Source organism: Heterocephalus glaber, unplaced genomic scaffold (assembly GCF_053883595.1).
Source record: "Heterocephalus glaber isolate CG9 unplaced genomic scaffold, H.glaber_assembly_v1.0 deba00000594, whole genome shotgun sequence".
Lineage (NCBI taxonomy): Eukaryota > Metazoa > Chordata > Mammalia > Rodentia > Bathyergidae > Heterocephalus > Heterocephalus glaber.
This window is the reverse complement of record NW_028258151.1, coordinates 10,097,889-10,118,109: the sequence shown is the minus strand read 5'-3', so window position 1 is coordinate 10,118,109 and position 20,221 is coordinate 10,097,889. Positions and strand designations below refer to the sequence as shown.

General features: G+C 40.0%; 1 protein-coding gene across 11 annotated transcripts in view; it reads left to right on the top strand.

Moving 5' to 3' along the window:
• Positions 1 to 11,177, top strand: part of Prim2 (DNA primase subunit 2) — a 397,094-nt gene extending 385,917 nt beyond the window's left edge. For all 11 annotated transcript variants that reach the window (XM_087204938.1, XM_087204937.1, XM_087204946.1 and 8 more), the window contains one exon: positions 10,703 to 11,177. In XM_087204938.1, coding sequence (XP_087061064.1) covers positions 10,703 to 10,927 — 225 coding nt within the window. In that variant the 3' untranslated portion in view covers positions 10,928 to 11,177. The remainder of the gene's footprint in view (positions 1 to 10,702) is intronic.
• The last annotated feature ends 9,044 nt before the right edge of the window (positions 11,178 to 20,221 follow it).

Sequence of the window (20,221 nt, the reverse complement as noted above, 5' to 3'; positions counted from 1 at the left end):
CTAGAGAAACTATTCAGCATTTACACGTGTGTCCTATTTATTTCACTTAAGAGTATCGCCTCAATGTGCAACCATTTAGCAATAAATGTCTCTAATTTCTCATTTTTTAAGGCCGAGTAGTACTCTATTTTATAAAAAAAAAAACACATTTTCTTTCCCTAGTCTCTAGTTGATGGGCATTTGGGCTGTTTGCAAGTTTTGGCTATTACAAACTGTGCTGCTATGAACATGGGTGCACATATATGTATCACTGTGGTATGATTCTTTTAATTCTTTGGGGAAGATAACCAGCAGGGGAATAGCTGGATCAAATGGGACTTCCAATCCTAGTTTTTTGAGGTATCTCCATACTGATTTCCACAATGGTTGCACCAGTCTACATTCCCACCAGCAGGGGAGGAGGGTTCATCTTTCCCCGTAACCCTGCCAGCATTTGTTATTGGTTGATGTCATGATAGCAGCCATTCTTTCTGGAGTGAGGTGGAATCTCAGCATTGTTTTCATTTGCGTCTCTCAAATGATCAGTGATGTTAAACATTTTTTCATGTGTTTGCTATTTCTAATTCTATGTCTGAGAAATGTCTTACATTTCAGATGCCCATTTTTGAATTGGGTCTTTATATTTGGGTGGTCTGATTTTTTAAAGTTCTTTATATATTCTAGATAGTAGACATTTGAGGAATAGCAGGTGAAAATTTTTTCCTAGATTTCAGGTTGTCTCTTCACACTGTTGGTGGTATCTCTTGCTGTGAAGATGCTTTTTAGTAAGAAGAGATCCCACTTGTTGATTGTTTGTGCTAGTTCATGGGCAACTGAGGTTTTGTTCATAAGATCTTTTCCTACACCAGTGTCTTCAAGAGTTCTACTTAACCTCTGTTCCAACCGGTTCACTGCTTCTGTTTTAATAGTTAGATCTTTAATCCATTTAGATTTTAGTTTAGTGCGTGGTGAGAGATATAGGTCTAGTTTTAATCTTTGGCAAGGTGAAACCCAATTTTTCCAGCACCATTTATTAGAGAGGCTATCTTTCCTCCAGTGAGGGTGTTTGGCCCCTTTGACAAAGATGACATGGCTGAGTGTGTTTGGAGTTGTTTCTGCATCTTCTGATCTCATCTACTGGTCCTCAGTCTAGAAGACTTTTGTTGGAGTTCTTGGGGTCTTCTCTATAGACTATCATGTTATCTGCAAATAATGACAATTTGACTTCATTTCCTGTCTTTACTCCTTTTATTTCTTTCTCTTGTCTAATTGCTGTGGCTAATGTTTCCAGAACTATATTGAACAGTAGTGGTGATGGTGGACATCCTTGTCTTGTTCCTGATTTTAGTGTGAAGGATTTCAGTTTTTGACCATTTAGTATGATATTGGCTATTGGTTTTTCATAGATGGCTTTTATCAGATTGAGGTAGAAACCATCTATTCCAATATTTTGTAGGGTTTGTATCATAACTCCATGTTGGATTTTGTCAAATGCTTTTTCTGCATCTATAGAGATGATCATATGGTTTTTGTCCTTGGCTATATTGATATAGTGTATTACGTTGATTGATTTGCATATATTGAACCATCCCTGCATCCCTGGGATGAATCCCACTTGGTCAGCGTTTATGATCTTCTTGATGATCTTCTGCATTCTATTTGCCAGTATCTTATTAAGGATTTTTGCCTCTATGTTCATTAGTGAGATTGGCCTATAGTTCTCCTTTTTGATTGGGTGTTTCTCTGCTTTGGGGATCAAGGTGATGCTTGCTTCCAGGAATGAATTTGGGGATATTGCTTCCCTTTCAATTTCATTGAAGAGTTTAAACAGTAGTGGCAGTAGTTCCTCTCTAAATGTCTTGTAGAATTCAGTGGTGAAGCCATCAGGGCCTGGGCTTTTCTTAGTTGTTAAGTTTTTAATTATGTTTTCAATTTCATTGATTGATATTGGGTTGGTTAGAATTTTGAGGTCTTCTTTGTTCAACTTTGGTAATTCATATGTATCTAGGAATCTGTCCATTTCTTCTGTGTTTTCCATCTTATTGGCATATAGGTTTTTGAAGTAGGTATTGATGATCTTCTGGATTTCTGCTTGGTCCATTATAATTTCATTCCTAATTGCATGGATTTGGGCCTTTTCTTTCCTTTTTCTGATAAGGTTCGCTAAGGGTTTGTCAATTTTGTTGGTTCTTTTGAAGAACCAACTCTTGGCTTCATTGATTTTTTTTGTATTGTTTTCGTAGTCTCCATTGCATTGATTTCTGCCCTGATCTTTATAATTTCCTCCTTTCTATGGGCTTTGGGGTTGTCCTGCTCTTCTTTTTCTAGAAGCTTGAGGTTCAGCATCAGATTGTGTAATTGAGCTAACTTTTCCTAATATGAGTATTCACTGCTATGAATATCCTTTGTAAGACTGCTTTCATTGTGTCCCATAGATTCTGATATGTTGTATTGTCATTGTCATTTAATTGAAGGAACTAATTTCTTCAATTTCCTGTGACCCATTGGTTATTCATAAGTGTGTTGTTCAATTTCCATGTGTTTATGAAATTTTTGCAGTTTCTTTTGCTATTGATCTCCAATTTCATTGCACTATGGTCTGATAATATACAGGGAATAACTTCAATTCCTTTGCACTTAAACATGTTATATGACCAAGTATGTGGTCTATTTTGGAGAATGACCCATGTGCAGCTGAAAAGAATGTGTATTCTGATTTTGTGGGGTGGAACACTCTGTAAACATGTTAAGTTCATTTGTTCAAGAGTTTGATTTCTAGTACTCCATTGCTTGTATTTTGTCTATTTGATCTATTTGTGACAATGGGATATTGAGGTCCCCCACTACTACTGTATTAGTGCTTATATGATTTTTCATGTCTGTTACTATTTGTTTTATATAGTTGGGCACACTAATGTTTGGTGCATAGATATTTATGATTGTCATCTCTTCCTCTTGGATTGTTCCCTTTACAAGGATGTAGTGCCTTCTTTGTCTCTGTTAATCAGTGTGGGTTTGAAATCCACTTGGTCTGCAAAGAGGATAGCTACCCCTGCTTTTTTTCGGGTTCCTGTTGCATGGAGTATTGTTTTCCACCCCTTAACTTTCAGTCTATGAGTTTTTTTGAATTAAGTGTGTTTCTTATATGCAGCATATTGTTGGATCTTGCTTGTTGACTCATTCTGCCAGTCTATTTCTTTTGATTGGTGTGTTTAGACTATTAACATTGATGGTTATAACTGATGCATATTGACTTATCATTGTCATGACTTTTTCTTTTTTTTGGATTCTCCTCCTTTGTGTTTAATTTCTTGTTGTGCAGGGTGGATTCATTCTGCTAGGCTTCCTGGGGTTGTGATCCTCATTGTCTTTTCCTAGGATTTTGTCAAAAGTTTTTTGGAGTGCTGGTTTGGTATTCATGAGGCTCCTACGGTGCTCTTTGTCATGAAAATATCTTATTTCACCATCAATTTTGAAAAGATAGTTTTGCAGGGTACATCAATCTGGGTTGGAGGCTGTTTTCCTTTAGGGCTTGAAATACATCACTCCAAGCTCTTCTTGCCTTGAGGGTTTGCATTGAGAAGTCTGATGTGATTTTGATGGGCTTTCCTTTGTATGTGATTTGTTTCATTTCTCTAACTGCTTGTGGAACTTTGTTCTTCTATTGGGTTTCTGGAATCTTAATTATATTCCTATGTGTAGATTTTTTTTATCAAGGTAGTTGGAGTCCTATATGCCTCGCTTATCTGTATGTCAAGTTTGTTTCCCCTGGTTTGGAAGTTTTCTGCCATCATTTCTGTGAACAGTTTTTTTTTATGTCATCTGCACTCTCTCTTGTTTCTTCATTGACTCCAATCAGTCTTATGTTATTCTTTGCATCATCTAGCAGCTGCTGGATTGATTTCTCGTGGTGCCTTACAATTTTGGAGCAATTTTTCTTTTCCTGGTCACTAACTGCAATCTTATCTTTTATATCTGAAATTCTGTCTTCACATTGGCTCCTTCTGCTGCATAGACCTTCAATGGAATTTTTAATCTCCTGGAAATCTGTTTTCATCTGTTTTATGGATTCCATTTGTTTACTATGTTGGGATTCCATCATGTTCCTCAGCTCCTCTATTTTTTTTATCTGTGTCCTTTCTAGATTTATCAATCATGTCTTGCAGTATGGGCACAATCTCTGCTGTTGTGTGAGAAATTATTTCTGATTTCATTTTTTCCAGATCCTCCTTCATTGCTAATTCAGGGAGTCTAGGTGGTTGAGTATCAGAGTGATCCATCTCGTTTCCCTTTGGGGTTGCTGTAGGTGATCTGGAAGTCTGGTTCTAAGGCTTGTTTACCTCTCTTCTCATTTATATGGGGGGGTGCTGATGGCATCCACATGGCTAACCTCCTCTCTGCTGGGAGCAGTCGTAGGTTGGCCTGGAAGCCTCCTACTGTGCTCTGGGAGCTGTGGCACTGTGACCCAGAATCTGTTTTTATTGTCATGTTTCTGCCATTCTGCCCCCCTCCCTAATAAAACCCTAGGTTTATTTTCCAGAGGCCTCTGTGATCAAATTCACTTAAATGAAAATTTTGAAGATGAACCAGTTAATTGATACCATTTGCAAGAGCACTATGGTAGTTCCATATGGCTTTTTTTTGTAATACCAGCTGCCTCATTATAAGCTGTCATTGCAAAGCCTCTTGATTAAAACCTAAATATCCCATAGGTAAAACAATATTGCCCCCATTCCTTCAAAATCTACATTTGCTATGGCAGAAATATGAGACCCATGTTTCTGTGAAGGTCATTGTGTGCAAAATGTGTTGATTCTGAGCAAATGTTTGAGAGGTATTCATTTAGGAGATGTCAGAAGCTAGCCTGCTTGAAACCTGCACTCCTCAGTAGTTTTACTGAGCAGCATTTAAATAATTTTGTAGTACAGTGCATTCTTTACTTTTCTGTTGTTTCATGTGTACATGAAAACACTAGGTCTTGAGTAGACTGATTTCTGAGCTTTAATTGAAAATACTTTCTTCAGAATTAAATCTCTTTGGACATTGAGCAGTTCTGAATACTATTTTCCAAACAGTTGAGCATAAACCTACTGTATATCTTAAGTAGGATATGTGAAATACATGTAAGCCCCTTTTTATATTAATGTTGGGTCATCATTATAGATATCTACTAGAATTCTGGGCCAAACTCCACTGTTACCTGTCTCTTGAAACAGTGGAATAGCTCCCATCTTATTTCCCAAGTCCACATGTTCCCATTCCAGCTTTTCCTCTCCACTGCTACAGTGATGCTTTTGAGGTATTAGGGATTGAACTCAGGGCCTCATACATACTAGGACAGCAGTTTACCAGTGAGTTCCACCCCTAGACCTGGATCTCTAAAATAAAGAAATTTGATAATTTTAGCACCCTGCTTTTAAAAACCTTCCCTGCCTTCCCAGTTCTTTGAAGATGAAATCCAGTTTATAGTGTGCTCTGCACAGCTTCCCCTATTCCCATTGCACAGACCTTGTTTTGGCTTCTTTATAGCCCCTGGGATCTTCCACATTCATATGTGCTGAGTTTGCTTTGAGAATGTCCCACAGAGGCCCATGTGCTGAAAGCTTGGCCCCCGCCTGTGGTACTCTTGGGAGATGGTAGCGCCTTGGGAGGTAGAGCCTAGCAGAAGGAACCTAGGTCCTTGGTGGCATGCCTGGAAGGGAATGCTGGGGACCCAGGAGTCTCTGTCTCCCCACTTCTTCCCAGGTGCCATCTTGGGAGCAGCTTTGTCGGCCACACCCTTGTGACGTACTGCCTCACCACAGGTCAGAGCAGCAGAACCAACTGACCATGGGCCAAAATCTCTGAAACTGTGAACCAGAGTATACCTCTCCTTCCTTTAAGTTGTCTGTTGGGTGTTTTGTCACAGTAATGCAAAAGCTGATTAACAAAAGATGGCAGAATGAAAGTGCACCACAGAATTTCCTTCTCCCAATAGCTAACAAAATGTACAAAACATAATCAGAAATCATTAACCACAAAGAAAAACATCACCAGTAGCAACCAAGCAAGGAAAGGGGCAAGGGACAGAAGACCAAATCATGACAATGCTCACCCAGTACATGTGTTTCCAAATCTTTAAGGAAGCAGATAGAATGTTCCTATGTTTTAAGGAGGAAAAAAATGAAAAAGCAACACTATTACTTAAAGTTCCTAAGGTGCTCTTTGTCATGAAAGTATCTTATTTCTCCATCAATTTTGAAAGATAGTTTTGCAGGGTACATCAATCTGGTTTGGAGGCTGTTTTCTTTTAGGGCTTGGAATATGTCACTCCAAGCTCTTCTTGCCTTGATGATTTGTGTTGAGAAGTCTGATGTGATTCTGATGGGCTTTCCTTTGTATGTGATTTGTTTCTTTTCTCTAACTGCTTGTAGGACTTTGTTTTTCTGGTGAGTTTCTGGAATCTTAAGAATTGTATGCCTATGTGTAGATTTTTTTTGATCAAGGCTATTTGGAGTCCTATATTTCTCACTTATCTGTATGTCAAGTTCTTTTCCCCTACTTGGGAAGTTTTCTGCCATCACTTCTGTGAAGAGTTTTTTTTATGTCATTTGCACTCTCTCCTGTTTCTTCATTGACTCCAGTCAGTCTTATGTTATTCTTCTTTGCATCATCTAGGAGCTGCTGGATTGATTTCTCATGTTCCCTTATAATTTTGAAGCAATTTTTCTTTTCCTGGTCACTAATTGCAATCTTATCTTCTATATCTGAAATTCTGTCCTCACCTTGGCTCATTCTGCTGTGTAGACTTTCAATGGAGGTTTTAATCTCCTGGAAATCTATTTGTATCTGTTTTATGGATTCCATTTGTTTCCTATGTTGGAATTCCATCATGTTCTTCAGCTCCTCTCTAGATTAATCATGTCATGCACTAGGAGCACAATTTCTCCTGTTATCTGAGAAATTATTTCTGATTTCATTTTTTCCAGATCCCTTTTTGTTGCCAGTTCAGTGGGTCCAGGTGGTTGAATATCAGAGTGTTCTATCTCATTTCCCTTTGGGGTTGCTGTAGGTGATCTGGAAGTCTGGTTTTGAGACTTATTTACGTGTTTTCTCATTTTGACTGGGGGCGGGGGTGATGCTGTTGGCACCTGCCCGGATCACCTCCTCTCAGCTGGGAGAGGTGGGACAGGGGCCAGGAGCAGCGGTAGGGATGGTGGCCCAGAAGCCCCTTCCTCTGGCCCAAGAGCGACGGGACAGAAGGCGGCCCAACAGCCCCTTCCTCTGGACCAGGAGCAGTGGGATGGTGGCTCAGAAGCCCCTACCTCTGGGCCAGGAGCGGCGGGAGGGATGGTAGCTGGGATGCCTCTTCCTCTGGACCAGGAGCAGTGGGACAGCAGCTCAGAAGCCCCTTCCTCTGGGCCGGGAGTGGCAGGAGGGATGGTGGCCGGGAAGCCCCTTCCTCTGGACCTGCTCTGATATTTCTGAGAGTATTTTTCAAGTATGTATTTTCTTCAGATTCACTATGTGTTTAAAACTTTCTTGAAATTCCAAACAGTTTTCTTCTGTTGAAGATGCTGGTTTCTCAAAAGGTCTCGTCATTTTCTTCATTCTCTATTTTAAGACGTTTTACTACACTACAACAGGAATTAAATGAAAATCTTGTTTTCCTTAATCTTTCTTTAAGTGTTGCACTCATGGGCACTTTCTGTGAACTATTTGTATGGGGAGATGGTGGATTCACATGGGCCTGTGGAGTGCTAGGTAAAATCACAGCCGAGTCTGATGGGCTTTACATACTAGAAATGAAATCTTGGTTTACTTTCCTGCACAGAGCGCCAATGTCCCGTGCCAGTCACCTCCCGGGCCAGAGCTAACCTTCATATTCTTTTGGTTTTCTCCATAGCAACTCTGTGCTTGGAACTATTTTCTCTATTTCATAAAAATGTAAATCCCTCTGATCAAAATATGTTAGACATTTAACTTTTCATGAAACTGTGCAAATGCAGCACTGTGTTGGATCTCCCATTTTAATGGATGAAATAAATATAATAAAGAAATTCACAAATTTCTTAAAATTATTAATAGAAATATGCTAAAACATTCAGGAAATATTTTGAAGTTAAGCAGCAAAGTTTAAGAAAGGAAAGCAGTGATCTGGGCAGTCTTAGTGATCTGGACAATAAATCTTCAGTCAGTCTGTGTGCTGTCTGTGGTACATTGAAGTCACTGTAAATTTTTGGCCCAACATTTCAACACCTTACAAAAGAGAATCAGAGAACCTGAGGTGTTCATATATAACCAGAAAAATACTGTATTTCTGTCTAGAGGTCCACCCATCAGGTGAGTTCGCTGTGAACTGTAAGTCCCTTTTCCCTGCCTGTCTTAATCCACCATAAGATCATGCAGGGCTCTAATCACACCACTCTACTTCTGGGAAGTGTTAGTGACTCCCTGGTGAGAGTGCCTCCCAGAGAATCAGTCTATGCTACTTAGCCTGGTTTTCTGGGATCTCTCATGCCCAGCTCCTGCCAGTCTTTCCCGCCTTGTTTCCTGTTATGTCATGTTATGTCCTTTTATGTCCTGTTATGTCCTTTTACACCAGGCCATGTGAACATCTCGCATTCCCAGCACATTCCCTTTGCCTTGCTCATGTGGTCCTGGTGCTTGTCCCTCATTTCCCCAGAGTTTAGTTCTGTTTTTCTAAGGTACCTCAACAGCACGTTCTCAGAAGAGAAGTCTTCCTTGCTTTCCCCAGCCAGTATAGACTTGTATCTGTGACCTCTACCACTTCTCCATTTTTAAAAGTTTTAAGTATATGACTTACTTTTAGAGTTAGTCGAATGTATTCTTCATAAAACTGCTACTTTATAAGTGGGTCTTATCCATAGTAGTTCTTCAGTTAATATGTGAAATACATGACTGGTATACACTGGCTATTTGGGGCTTAGTTTACCAGATATTTTTTAGATACCTACTGTGCACCAGTCACTTCAAAATAAAGAATATAAAAAGATTGGTAAATACAAGATAGATGAGCGAAAGAAGTATAATGGTTTTATAGTCTCCAAAAAGTATCAACCACCTAAAAGGAAACCAAAGTAACTCACTTAAGCAGAATGATGTTTTGTCATCAACTCCAGCTGCAGAGGGTGAGAGGCAGGGGTTGGAGTCCGGTGGGCATCACATGAGATCAACTCAGCCTAAACCATGGGTTGAATGTGAAGGGAGCAACTTAAAAGATTCACACTTCAGAGAAAGTTCCTTAAGTTGTCCTGCTCTTTTATCACACCTCTGTAAAAGTAAGACTCAGTAAAGATTTTCAAGTTTTAAGGAAAAAGTACAATATATGAGTACAACACACTTGACCTCGGCACAAAGGTGGGGTATCAGAGCTCCTGGTTGAGTATGGATGCTGCTAGATCATGTCCTGCCTCCAGCCCTGCCCTGCCAGTGTGCTGGACAGGGTACTTAATACTTCCCTTCCTCAGATCCCTCTTCTGAAAAGCTGGGGAAATATGGATCCACCTTCAGAGGGATACTGTGGGAATGAACAACATATATGTTTATAGGCTGTGTATTTGTGTGTATGCCATTTGACACAGAATGTCCATTAGTATTTGTATTAAGAAATATATTTTTGTTCACCTCTAGTAAATTCTAGAATCAAAATGTGGAACTAGTGCTTGTTGAGTCTTCAAGAACAGGAAGTATTGATGCTCTCGACATTTTCATTGGGTACTAAAGGCAGAGTAATGAGTAATATAAGATGATGTTCAAAATTGAAGATTAGTGATAGTATTTGAGAAAAGGAGCATAAAACTACTAACATTTTTCCATTAATCCACAGTGAGTTTTTTAAAAAAGATTTTGTATAAAAAGATGAAGGAATGCCAAAAATTAGAATGAAGAAATTACAATAAATTAGGTTGTTTTATACAAAATGAGTTTGTATTATACAAAATGAGATTACCTATACCAGACTCATAAATAAGCTCTAAAATATGAATGGTATTATGGATCTGTATCAAAACGATCAAGAGCAATTTTGAGATCCTTTATTTTTAAATTATTTATGGTCTACAGTATGCTAAGCCTTTACTTGGAGCTGGAGATACAATGATGAATTACATAGTCCTTCACTTGTCTGTCAGTGACTCTCACTGTGGAACACGTAACACCCAGAATAGTTCCCCAGACTTGCTTTGTTTTTGGTAGTGCTGGGGATCACACCAAGAGCCTCGTACACAGCAGGCAGATGCTGCACCACTGCGCCACACCACCAGCCCCGACACACACATTTATTTTGAGATGGTAACAGTCTGGATGGATGGGGCACATGGGAGAGGCTGAAAGGGTGAGGGAGAAGTGTCTGGTGTGCTGCACAGCATGGACAGTCACATGAGCAGAGGGGAGCACAGGCTTGCTGTGGGGTTTGAGCTGCCTTAGCGTCAGCTGCAGTGTTGAGTAGGATTTGGGCAGGGAACTAACGCTAGGTTGGGAGGAAGAACAGTGTGCGTATCTATGACTAGATATAGAAATGTGGTGGCCGTTAATGTTTGGGAAGTGGTTGAAGTTGCCTCAGGATGCGGATGGTAAGCAGTGGATTATGGACATGAAAGAGGATAGCTGGTGTCCGTGTGGCAGACAGTAAGTTCTGGGTGAGGGCTGGGGCAGTGTTGGTATCCCTTTAGTTATACCTTTCCTATATGTTAATGTGATATAAATTCATTTCCCTGTACAGGTAGACGATTGTGGCTTTTCCTTGAATCATCCCAATCAGTTCTTTGATGAGAGCCAGCGGATCCTAAATGGTGGAAAAGACATCAAGAAGGAATCCATCCAACCAGAAACTCCTCAAGCCAAACCAAGTGTCCAGAAATCCAAGGATGCGTCTTCTGCTCTGTCCTCTTTAAACTCCTCCCTGGAAGCGGACATGGAGGGCCTGGAAGACTACTTCAGCCAGTGATGCTTGAGCAGCTTAGGGGCCTTTCTCCCCACTGGCCATCATTTCCTAGTTTTAAGATTTTTGGTTTAATTTCTCCCCCTGCCCTAATTCAATCTGTGTACACACATACATAGAAGTTCTATTTTAGGACTGGTTAAAGTCCCCCAGAAACAGTACAGCTAAAAATAACTTTTAGCTCTTATTCTGTAATTTTGACCCACTCCTTTTTCTGAACCATTTTTGCTAATAAATGCCAAAATGTATATCTTTATATCTCAGTGTAATTGAGTCTTACAACAGATTGAATGTTACCTAGAATGTTAAAGTAGTATTTAGGATGTCTAATACCACTACCAACTACCACTGAAGATCTTAAACTTTTGTTTTCAGTTGGCTTATCTGTGGTTATTCTACATCAGCAAGGAGAATCTTGGACTATTACATGGTAGGTAGCAAACTCTATTGAAATGAATTGTGACTTGAGAATTAAGAGAAACAGAATTTGCATAGCCAGTTGTATTTATTAAGGCATGGGAGTATCATGTACATGACACTCCTCGTGTGCATCATTTCCTTTCACTCTGGAAGCAGGTTCATGAAGAAAAGTTACTAGAGCTAGTACCTATGTCTAATGTGTTTCCTCCCAACTTGGAACTTTCATACCTTACATTCACTGGATTGCCAGAGAGGCTTGGCAGATTCACCGAGTTCAGTCGTAGGATCCTTGTGTTAATTGTTAAGTCCTTCCCCTTGCCAGCCATGAGGTCAGATGTGTAGGTCCGGCCCTGTGTGCACTGTGCCTGAGTGCCCTTCCCCGACTGCAGTCTTGCCCGGTGTCTCCTCTCACCCAGAGAAGTAACTCTTCCTTCCCATTACGTTGGCTTATGTGAAAAATTTTAGCCCTCCTCTCTGGTATGGAGAGGTACTTTTCCTTTATTCTCTCAAGTTAGATGCCAAGCATGACAGTCAGAAAACTGAACTGTTAAAAGCATTGCATTGTTTAATCTTGTGATAATATGAAATCAATATGAAAAGGGACCAAGTCACCAGAACCTAAAAGTATCAGCTAATATAGTTTTTAGTTTAAGCTCTGAGTCAAAGATTTCTTGGGATATTTAGTAACATAATTAAATGAGATACTATCTGAAATATTATTTGCATGATTACCTAGTTTAGAAAATAGCTTTATTCCACACAAAGTACCGCTATAAATCTCCTTTCTGAAACCATCTGCTATTCTTTCATCATTTATAGTTCTCCAGAGGAATCTGATGAGTGTCTACCACTTTATCCAGGAAATGTAAGATCTCAAGTCTTGTTTTTTGGTAACAGGGATCAAACTCTGGTCCTTGCGCTTACACAGCAGGCGGTGAAACCACTGAGCTAAATCCCTGGCCCAAGTCTTTTTTAATAATATGAACAAGTGCTACATGGAGCTGTTTGTTTTACCACAGAATTAAGTTAGCTTTAGAACACCGAGCATAGAAATGTAGGACTCTGTTGTATTAAAGAAGGGACATATTAGAGCAGTCTCACCACTGTAGCACAGTGAGAAATCTTGTGACAGGATATTTCCTAGCTGGCAATGTGCAAGGATGTGGTTTTCTGCTGCCTCATGTTCTCCTTTTATGAAGCCTGGGCTCCACTAGCTAAAAGAAAAGAACCACTAACAGCGTGGTAGATGTGTCATAGGGGACTATTTTATACCAGCAGCCCTAAGAAATTGTGTCAACCTGCTTGAATGTTTTATATGTGTCTAGTTAAACTTCAAAATTACACTCATTTACATATTAGTTGTATTTACAAGTTCAATTTCTTAGTAATAAAGTTTGATCTGTCATACAGAAGAATATGTGAACATTCTGTGAAAGCTACAGATTAGAGGATAAGGGTTAGAGGCTTGTACAAGAAGATAGAAATTAGTGCTTTTTTGGTACTTTTTGCAGTTAGAAAAGGCAGTTTATTTTTCATGCTCCACAGTGTTGACAGTTTTGATTTGTTTTCTTTGAATGATCTAGGAAGAACCCAAAAGAAAAATCAAAAGCCAGCATCCTCTTCAAAATAGCAGCCAATGAAAAAGAATATGGAGTCTTCCAGATCTTTTAACTTCTAGTCCTTTATTACTTCTTCAGGGAAAAGAAGCTGTGTGCTAATCAAAGACAAAGAGAAACAGCAGAAGGGAAAGTGTAGGTTGGAAATTTGTAGCTGGTTGTTGATTCTATTGTATCCCTTCCATTTTTCTCCATATTTTCACTCTTGCCATACAATACAAAATTCTTTAATTGCCATGTCCATAAAAGAACACTAGAAAGTTTAAATCAACTTTTAGGACTTCTTATTAGAGAGTCATAAAGTGAATATAAATTTTGAATGATCTGGGAACAGAAGAAAGCTCCAGAAAAATCTTTAATTCATATAGAATGATAATAAGCTGAGGGATTTCTTCTCAAGGCATGCAGGGTGTTTTGCTTGTTACACTTTGCTCTCTGACTGATACTCAAGATTTTTGCAAACAAACTTCAGTAATTCTTTTCAAAGAAGGAAAGAAAACTCTGAGATTTAAGCTTGAAAGGCAAAATGAGACAACTCTAAAGTTCTGGTTCGGTTAGAGTCTGTTTGCAAATTTAATCAACGGCTTCCAGAGGCATCAGCTTGACATTAAATTTAAGTGCCCATTAAAGTGAGAGTTTGACAGCAGTTCTGAATGTGAAGCTCAGTCTGAGGACATCTTTACAGCTGGAAGGAATAAAAAAGTCTAGAAGCCTCAAACCAGGATGGTAATTAGATCCATTTGTTAACTTCTTTTCTAATGTTGGCAAAGTGGCAGAAAAGGTTGACAGGCTGCAACCAGGAAGGCAGTCAACCCAGTGCCCCGATGGGAAATGGAACAAGCACATGCCCGGGTTTGCAGAGAGCAGTGCATATCCATCCCTGACGAGTGGATGGAGAAATTTCAGGACTAGCATTGTACTTAGCTTGCTTCCTTTTAGCACTCTGAACTACAGCATTTGGGGCACATTGTGAACAGGTGTGCTGGTTCACTTGCATGCCCTTGGAAAGCATTACTTTGGTGTCGGACCTCCAGTGCTACACTGTTGGCCCCAAGTTAGAGTTTCTCACAAGAGTGTCTAGGTTACAGTCAGGTAATTACTTATTTACCCTAAGCATCTGGCTTTTCAAAATCAAGCTCCTTTTTGACAGGCTTTGCCCTAGTCTAATGCTTCTTGAAGGAATTGGCGTTGTAGGCAATTAGCTTTGTGACTATGGAAATCATGTCACCTGTAGGAAATTATTTTCCTACTTCATCTGACTCTCCTGCCAACAGGTATCCTATTTTCTGTTATTGCATTTGCTTCCTATTCTGTTAGCTCTTTGTCCACTGCCTCATGACATTTTATTTTCTCCAAGAATTATCACTGTAGAACTTTATCAAAGGCTAAAGAATATGTCTCTATATAAAGCTCCTGTATTTCCCCTGAGCCTGGCATTACTGTGTTTGAACATCGATGACAAGGCAGTGAAACAACACTGCTGTCATTTTAAATGCATAATGGGTTTTTCAACTTAGCCCTGGATTGCTAGGTATTCATTCACCATAATACAACTATAAGGCTCTTTAAGGTTTTGTTTTGTTTTATTTTGCCCTGAGAGGATAGAAAATATAAATTCAACAAATAATGCATTTATGATTCTTTGTAATGAGAAAACTAACCATCTCAAGTAGATTTTCCTGACCACCACCTCTTTCAGTACATTTAAATTTTAGCTTCTGCTTGGGTCCAAGAAGATACCAAAATTAATACTGGCTCTAAAGGCCATAGTGATACACACTTCTCTTCTATTTTCCCCTTCATTAAAATCAAATTGTCACTTAAGATTCTCTTGCTGTTCCACACAGTTCCTGCCTGGTCCTCTTCTCCATTCCCCAGACTCCCTAAGTGAGCTCACCTATTCCTGTGGCCTTGCTCCTATTCACATGCAAACAGTCCTCAATTCTGTATCTCCACAGCTGAAGTTTCTCCTGTTAGCATGGACCCATCCATCTAACCACCCCTTGGGGTCATCAGTAGGATGTCCCACACCCACTGCACATTCAGGTGTCCAAAATCAAGCATGACCTCTTTCTTCCTGTCTCCTCTGTCATCGAAGAGACCCTGAAGTTTCCCTTGACATGTCTCTCCATCACCACACATCCAAGTTCAGCTGATTCCATTTTAATATCATCATATCTAAAAGAGTGGATCTCAACTGGGGCTAGTTTTGCCCCGCAGGGGACATTGGCAATGTCTGCAGACACTTTGGGTTGTTACATTTGGAGAAGGACTGGTCTGTGGCAGCTAGGGGACAGAGGCCAAAAAGCTGCTTAATCCTGTGGGACAATTCCACACCAGACAATTTCACCAGAAATGTCTGGTGAGGCTGAGGATCCCTATTCTGAGCATTTTCCTCCTCCCTTATTCTCTTAGCACTGCTAGTCACAGCTTTAAGTTGCTAACCTAGTCTCCATTTGCCTTCCCTAGACCCCACCCCACACTCTTCCTCAAATGGAACCAAAGTACTGTATTTTTTCCCACCTAAAATGTTTGGATTCACACCATTCTCCACACAGGGAAGTCCGGTGCTTGTTATTTTGTGTATGTGGACCCCATAACAGACCTGCCTTCCTCTCCAGTTCTATCTCTTGCCATTCACCTCACTGTATAACCCAGTGCTGTGAATTAGCTATTCCAGGAGAGATCAAGCTTTCCAATAGAGCCACCAGGTCTCTCTCTGTTACCCTCTTACTACTTCTACTAGAAACATTTTGCCTTGCTCCATGCTTTCTGCCTTCTCTGACAGCCAGGTATGGGTTTATTGTCCCTTCTAGGACATCTAACATGTTATAGATATTATCTTACTTATAACATCAGTATTTCTCATACATAAAACCTCTGTTAGGTCCCTCTTCATTGGACTGTAAAATCCTAGAAGAGCTGCATTTATCATTTTTATATTAAAATCTCTAATAATTAACATCGTATCTTTGTAGCATGATGCACTCAGTAAACATATGTAAAGAAAATGAATAGTTAATTGCTTATCACAAAGGAACATCAAATTCAGTGTTTCCAAAACCTGCAAGAAAGACAAATACAGCACACTTCTTGGTGTGTCTAGGTGGATCATGGGGGTACCCTCCCTGTGGTGCTCTAACCCACTCTGCTTCCTGGATACCATGAAATAAGCAACTTTGCTCTGCTACCCCTTTTTGCGATGATGTTCCTGCCTTGGAGCCAGTCAGCCATGGGCTGAACCATCTGAAACTGTTAAGTCAATAAACTCTCTCTCCTTTAAGGTGTGTATGTCAGGTGTTTTGTCCCAGCAACACAAAAAAGACCAATAAGAGGGATAAAATGAACTCTGGCCCCAGACTGGAGCCACCTTCTGCTCTGTAAACCTGGTAATATTCCTCAGCTTTCTCACGCTCCATTTGCTTCACTTGTGAAGAAGAAATGTTATGCACAGTATTATGCTATTAGGTAATGTTATATCCATAGCACTCAGAACACTGTCTAGCACATGGGAATATTGAATAAATGTTAGGTGTTGCTATTTGTAATGAATCTTTCCAACAAATGTTATACGTGGGCCCTCCCTGTTGGAGATCAGATATTCTGAATGCCCCTTGCCTGGGATGATTCTCATATGCACTACACTGTGGTAGGTAAGAGGAAAAAGCCAACAAACAAGTTATCAAAAAGGACTGATGTCAGTGAATCCACTTGTAACCTCACACCTTTGACACTTTTGTGACAAGGCAGAGTAGGTGAAGAATTGTGTACTATGAAACTGGAGGCTTTCCTGTATATGCATGCAAGGTATGAAAAGTTACTGAAATGGTGTCACAGAGTACTGCTTGTCCTAAAAGGGCAGAATTGAGGCAACCTGAGCTTTAGCATGTAGAAAGCAAGTTAAATTTTCTCTTAAGGCTGTGATACACCAGTTGACTTACATATGATTCCCAATGAAAGCACTGATTATGTAGGACCTTGTTTCCATTTACCTGAATAGTACTTTTAAGTGGATCAAATCAAGTGATACCCTGGCACTTCTGGTAGTTTATAAGAATAGCAATTATTTTCATTTTTCCCTGAAAGGGATAATGAGCTACTGAGAGTTTAAGTTCCCTGGCCTATCTCATAGACTCTGGCCAAACCAGGCACTGTGATTCCCTGGCCTATGCACTTTCTTCTCCATCACTGATTTCCACACTGTGGTCTAAGGATTAGCCTCTTCTGTCAAGAAGCCCAAACTGCAGGCCTCAACATGGCCAATTCTGTTATCCTGTCTTTGGCAAATTAATTCACCTTCTTGGTTCAGTTTCTTCATCTATAAATTGGGATATTACCTACTTCAGAGAATTAGTGTGAGATTAAATGACATAGCAAGTATCAGATGCTTTATATACAGTCTGACGCCATAAGTGCCAAGTAACTGTTAGCTACTATTATAGAATTCTACTAAACTTTGTTTGAAGGCCTTATCCAAATAAAGTTTGGAAACTATAATAATTATATTATTTTGTATATTAAAGATAGGTTTTAGTTTTTTCCCAGAATAAAAATTTCAGAATCCTTAGTCCTTGAGATAAAAAGCAAAAATGCCAACAAATGATAGACTAAGAATTATAAGAAGTTTCTATTATCAAACTTCCTAACTGTGGCTTCCTTAGTGTCATGGAAGAATCTAGAAAATGCAGGACTGGAACTGTCTGTCATACAAGCCATGGGAAACTTTCTGTGCTTTGTGTTGTCCATTGTTTCTCAAATGCTTACAGCTAATATCATGTGTTGCCTCAGAGAAGTGCAATATCATCCTCTTGCCATCCAATGCCCCTTGCAGAACCCAGTAACCTATCTCCCATAAGAAGTGATCTGGGTGATTAGTCATAGCGACCAGCTTTAGAGGTTCCCGTTTTGCTATGCACCCATCCCTCTCTGCTATTACGGTGGGTGGATGGCCCTTGTCAGTGGTTCTAAGAGGCTAGAAGTCTGGCACTAAGCATAGCCCTTCTTTCCATATACCTCTTCCTTAATCGCTGGATCTGCACATCAAGAGAGAAGCATTAAGGTTATAGATAACCAGATTTCAGGTGTAAAATGCATCAAGACAGAGGAAATACAGAATGCCTTGGGGTGACCTTATCCTTACTGAGGAAAACCAGCATACTTCTGAAGGTGTTAACAATTGTTGAGGACACCAAAGTTGATGAGAATGACTATCTACAGATTTCTGCCTCTCAAATTGGAGAACAGAGCCCACTCCAAATCCATTTGTGTAGTCTCCCTTTCAAACCTAACAGCAGGCACTTTAGAAGTGTGTTGATTCAATTTCTAAATCAATATAGTAAATATTTTAAGCTTGTGGGCCCTACTGTCTCTTGCAACTGCTCAACTCTGTTCTTGTAGTGAAAAGCCACCACACACAGCACAAATAGAGGAATGTGCCTAGATTTGTCTTGAAATGGGCCAGATTTTGCTTGTTTGGGCAATAGTTTGTCAACTCCTGTCCTAGTAGCAAGATCAAAATCTTTGAAGGGTACAAATGACCCAAAATGACTCAAAAATAGCATGCGAATATCCCTATTTCAATTAAAAATAAAATGTGTAATATAAAACCTTTCCACAAGAAGAGATCCAGGTGGTTTCACTGAAAACTCCTGTCCAATATTGAAAAAAAAAAGCCAATTCTACACAAACGAGTTCAGAAACTAAAGCCAGAATGCTTCCCAACACATGTTGTGAGCCTAGTGTTGCCCTAACTAAAAACAAAACCAGACAATGACAAGAAAATTACAGACCAATATTCCTCATGGACCTAGAAGCAACAAGCCTTCAAAATGTTAGCAATTGAAATCAAGCAATATATGAAAAGAACAATACATCATGAACAAGGGACGTTTATTGCAGGACTATAAGACCAGTTCAATATCCAATAATCAACCAATGTAATTTACTATTGAGAGGAGGGAGAGGCAGGACACAAACACAACAGTCTAAGCAGGTTTATTAGCAAACCTGAGAGAGACCTCTCTGATCTGGTGGGCAGAAGAGGGAAAACACAGGGGGATTTGAAGGGTTTGCAAGGGGTGGGAGTGGCTTCTGACAAGAGACTTCTAAGAGACTAAGTAGAGGACTTTTGATTTCCTTTTTTGGTAATCTGGCTGTTTTGCCCAGGAAACAGAAGGTTCAGTAAACAGATTTAGATTTCCTGAAATGGTGGGCTTTGGTCAAGATTGTGATATTCCTGTCCAGGGTCTATCAACCCAGGCTCTAAAGGGGTATAGGGAAACAGGCTGCTGTCTCTGGTCTGGCTGCTTCCTGCTGATCAGGGACAGTAAGGGGGTCCTCAGAGCTGGACTGACTGAATAAGTGCCATCTTGAAAAGTTTTGGGGTAGTTTCCCTGGAGATAGCCACCATGCTTTCCTGAAAAAAGTCTGTAATAAATTGATTATACAAGGCAGAAATAATGAGGTGAGAACAATAATGAGAGGTATCAGAAGAGGGAGTAGCCAATAGAGAGGGAGGAACAAGATGTTTTGTGAGCCAGTATCTAGGAGTCTCGAGGCTCAATCTTTGAGCCTCTTGGCTCCATCTCTAACTATCCCTAATTTATTCACAAAAAAAGCAAGATTGTTCTTGTAGGAAGGCACAGATGCCTCCACAGAGGAGATCTAGACCTTGGAAAATTGGAAGGACTACAGAGGCTAGGTAATTTACCTGGTCTTGAAGGTATCCTAGCTGGTTGGAGACTTTTCTTAGCCCCTCTGGTAGCTCCTTTGAGAGATGGGTGAATTTAGACAGGGACACTCCCAGATCCCCGTAGTCTAGTAGCCGTTCTAGTTAGGACTCTCAGGGTGGCTAATAGAGGGGCCAATTGGATTACGTATTGAGCCATAACATGGTAATGGGTGAGAGAGGAATGGAGAAGTCAGATATGGCCATGTTGAGGGTGGGAGAAAGGAGAACCAATGTTCAGGTTCCTGTCCAGTTTGTGAGGAGACGGGCATATGCCTGGGTACCATATATCTAAGACATCAGAATCTAGGGAGAGGTATCCTGAAAGGTCAAACCAAGAAAGGAGGAGATCAAGAGGTGGGTTGGGGAGGTGTTGGACAGCCTTGAACTTATGCCATATAGGAAAGGAGGAGGAAAAGGCTGCAAAGTAGACAGAGATGAAGCTGTCTGTCATGTTGTAGGGTCGTCCTGGCAGAGAGCAGCAAATTTTTGATTTAAGATTTAATTTTTGATTTAATTTCTGTTTCCATCCCTGAG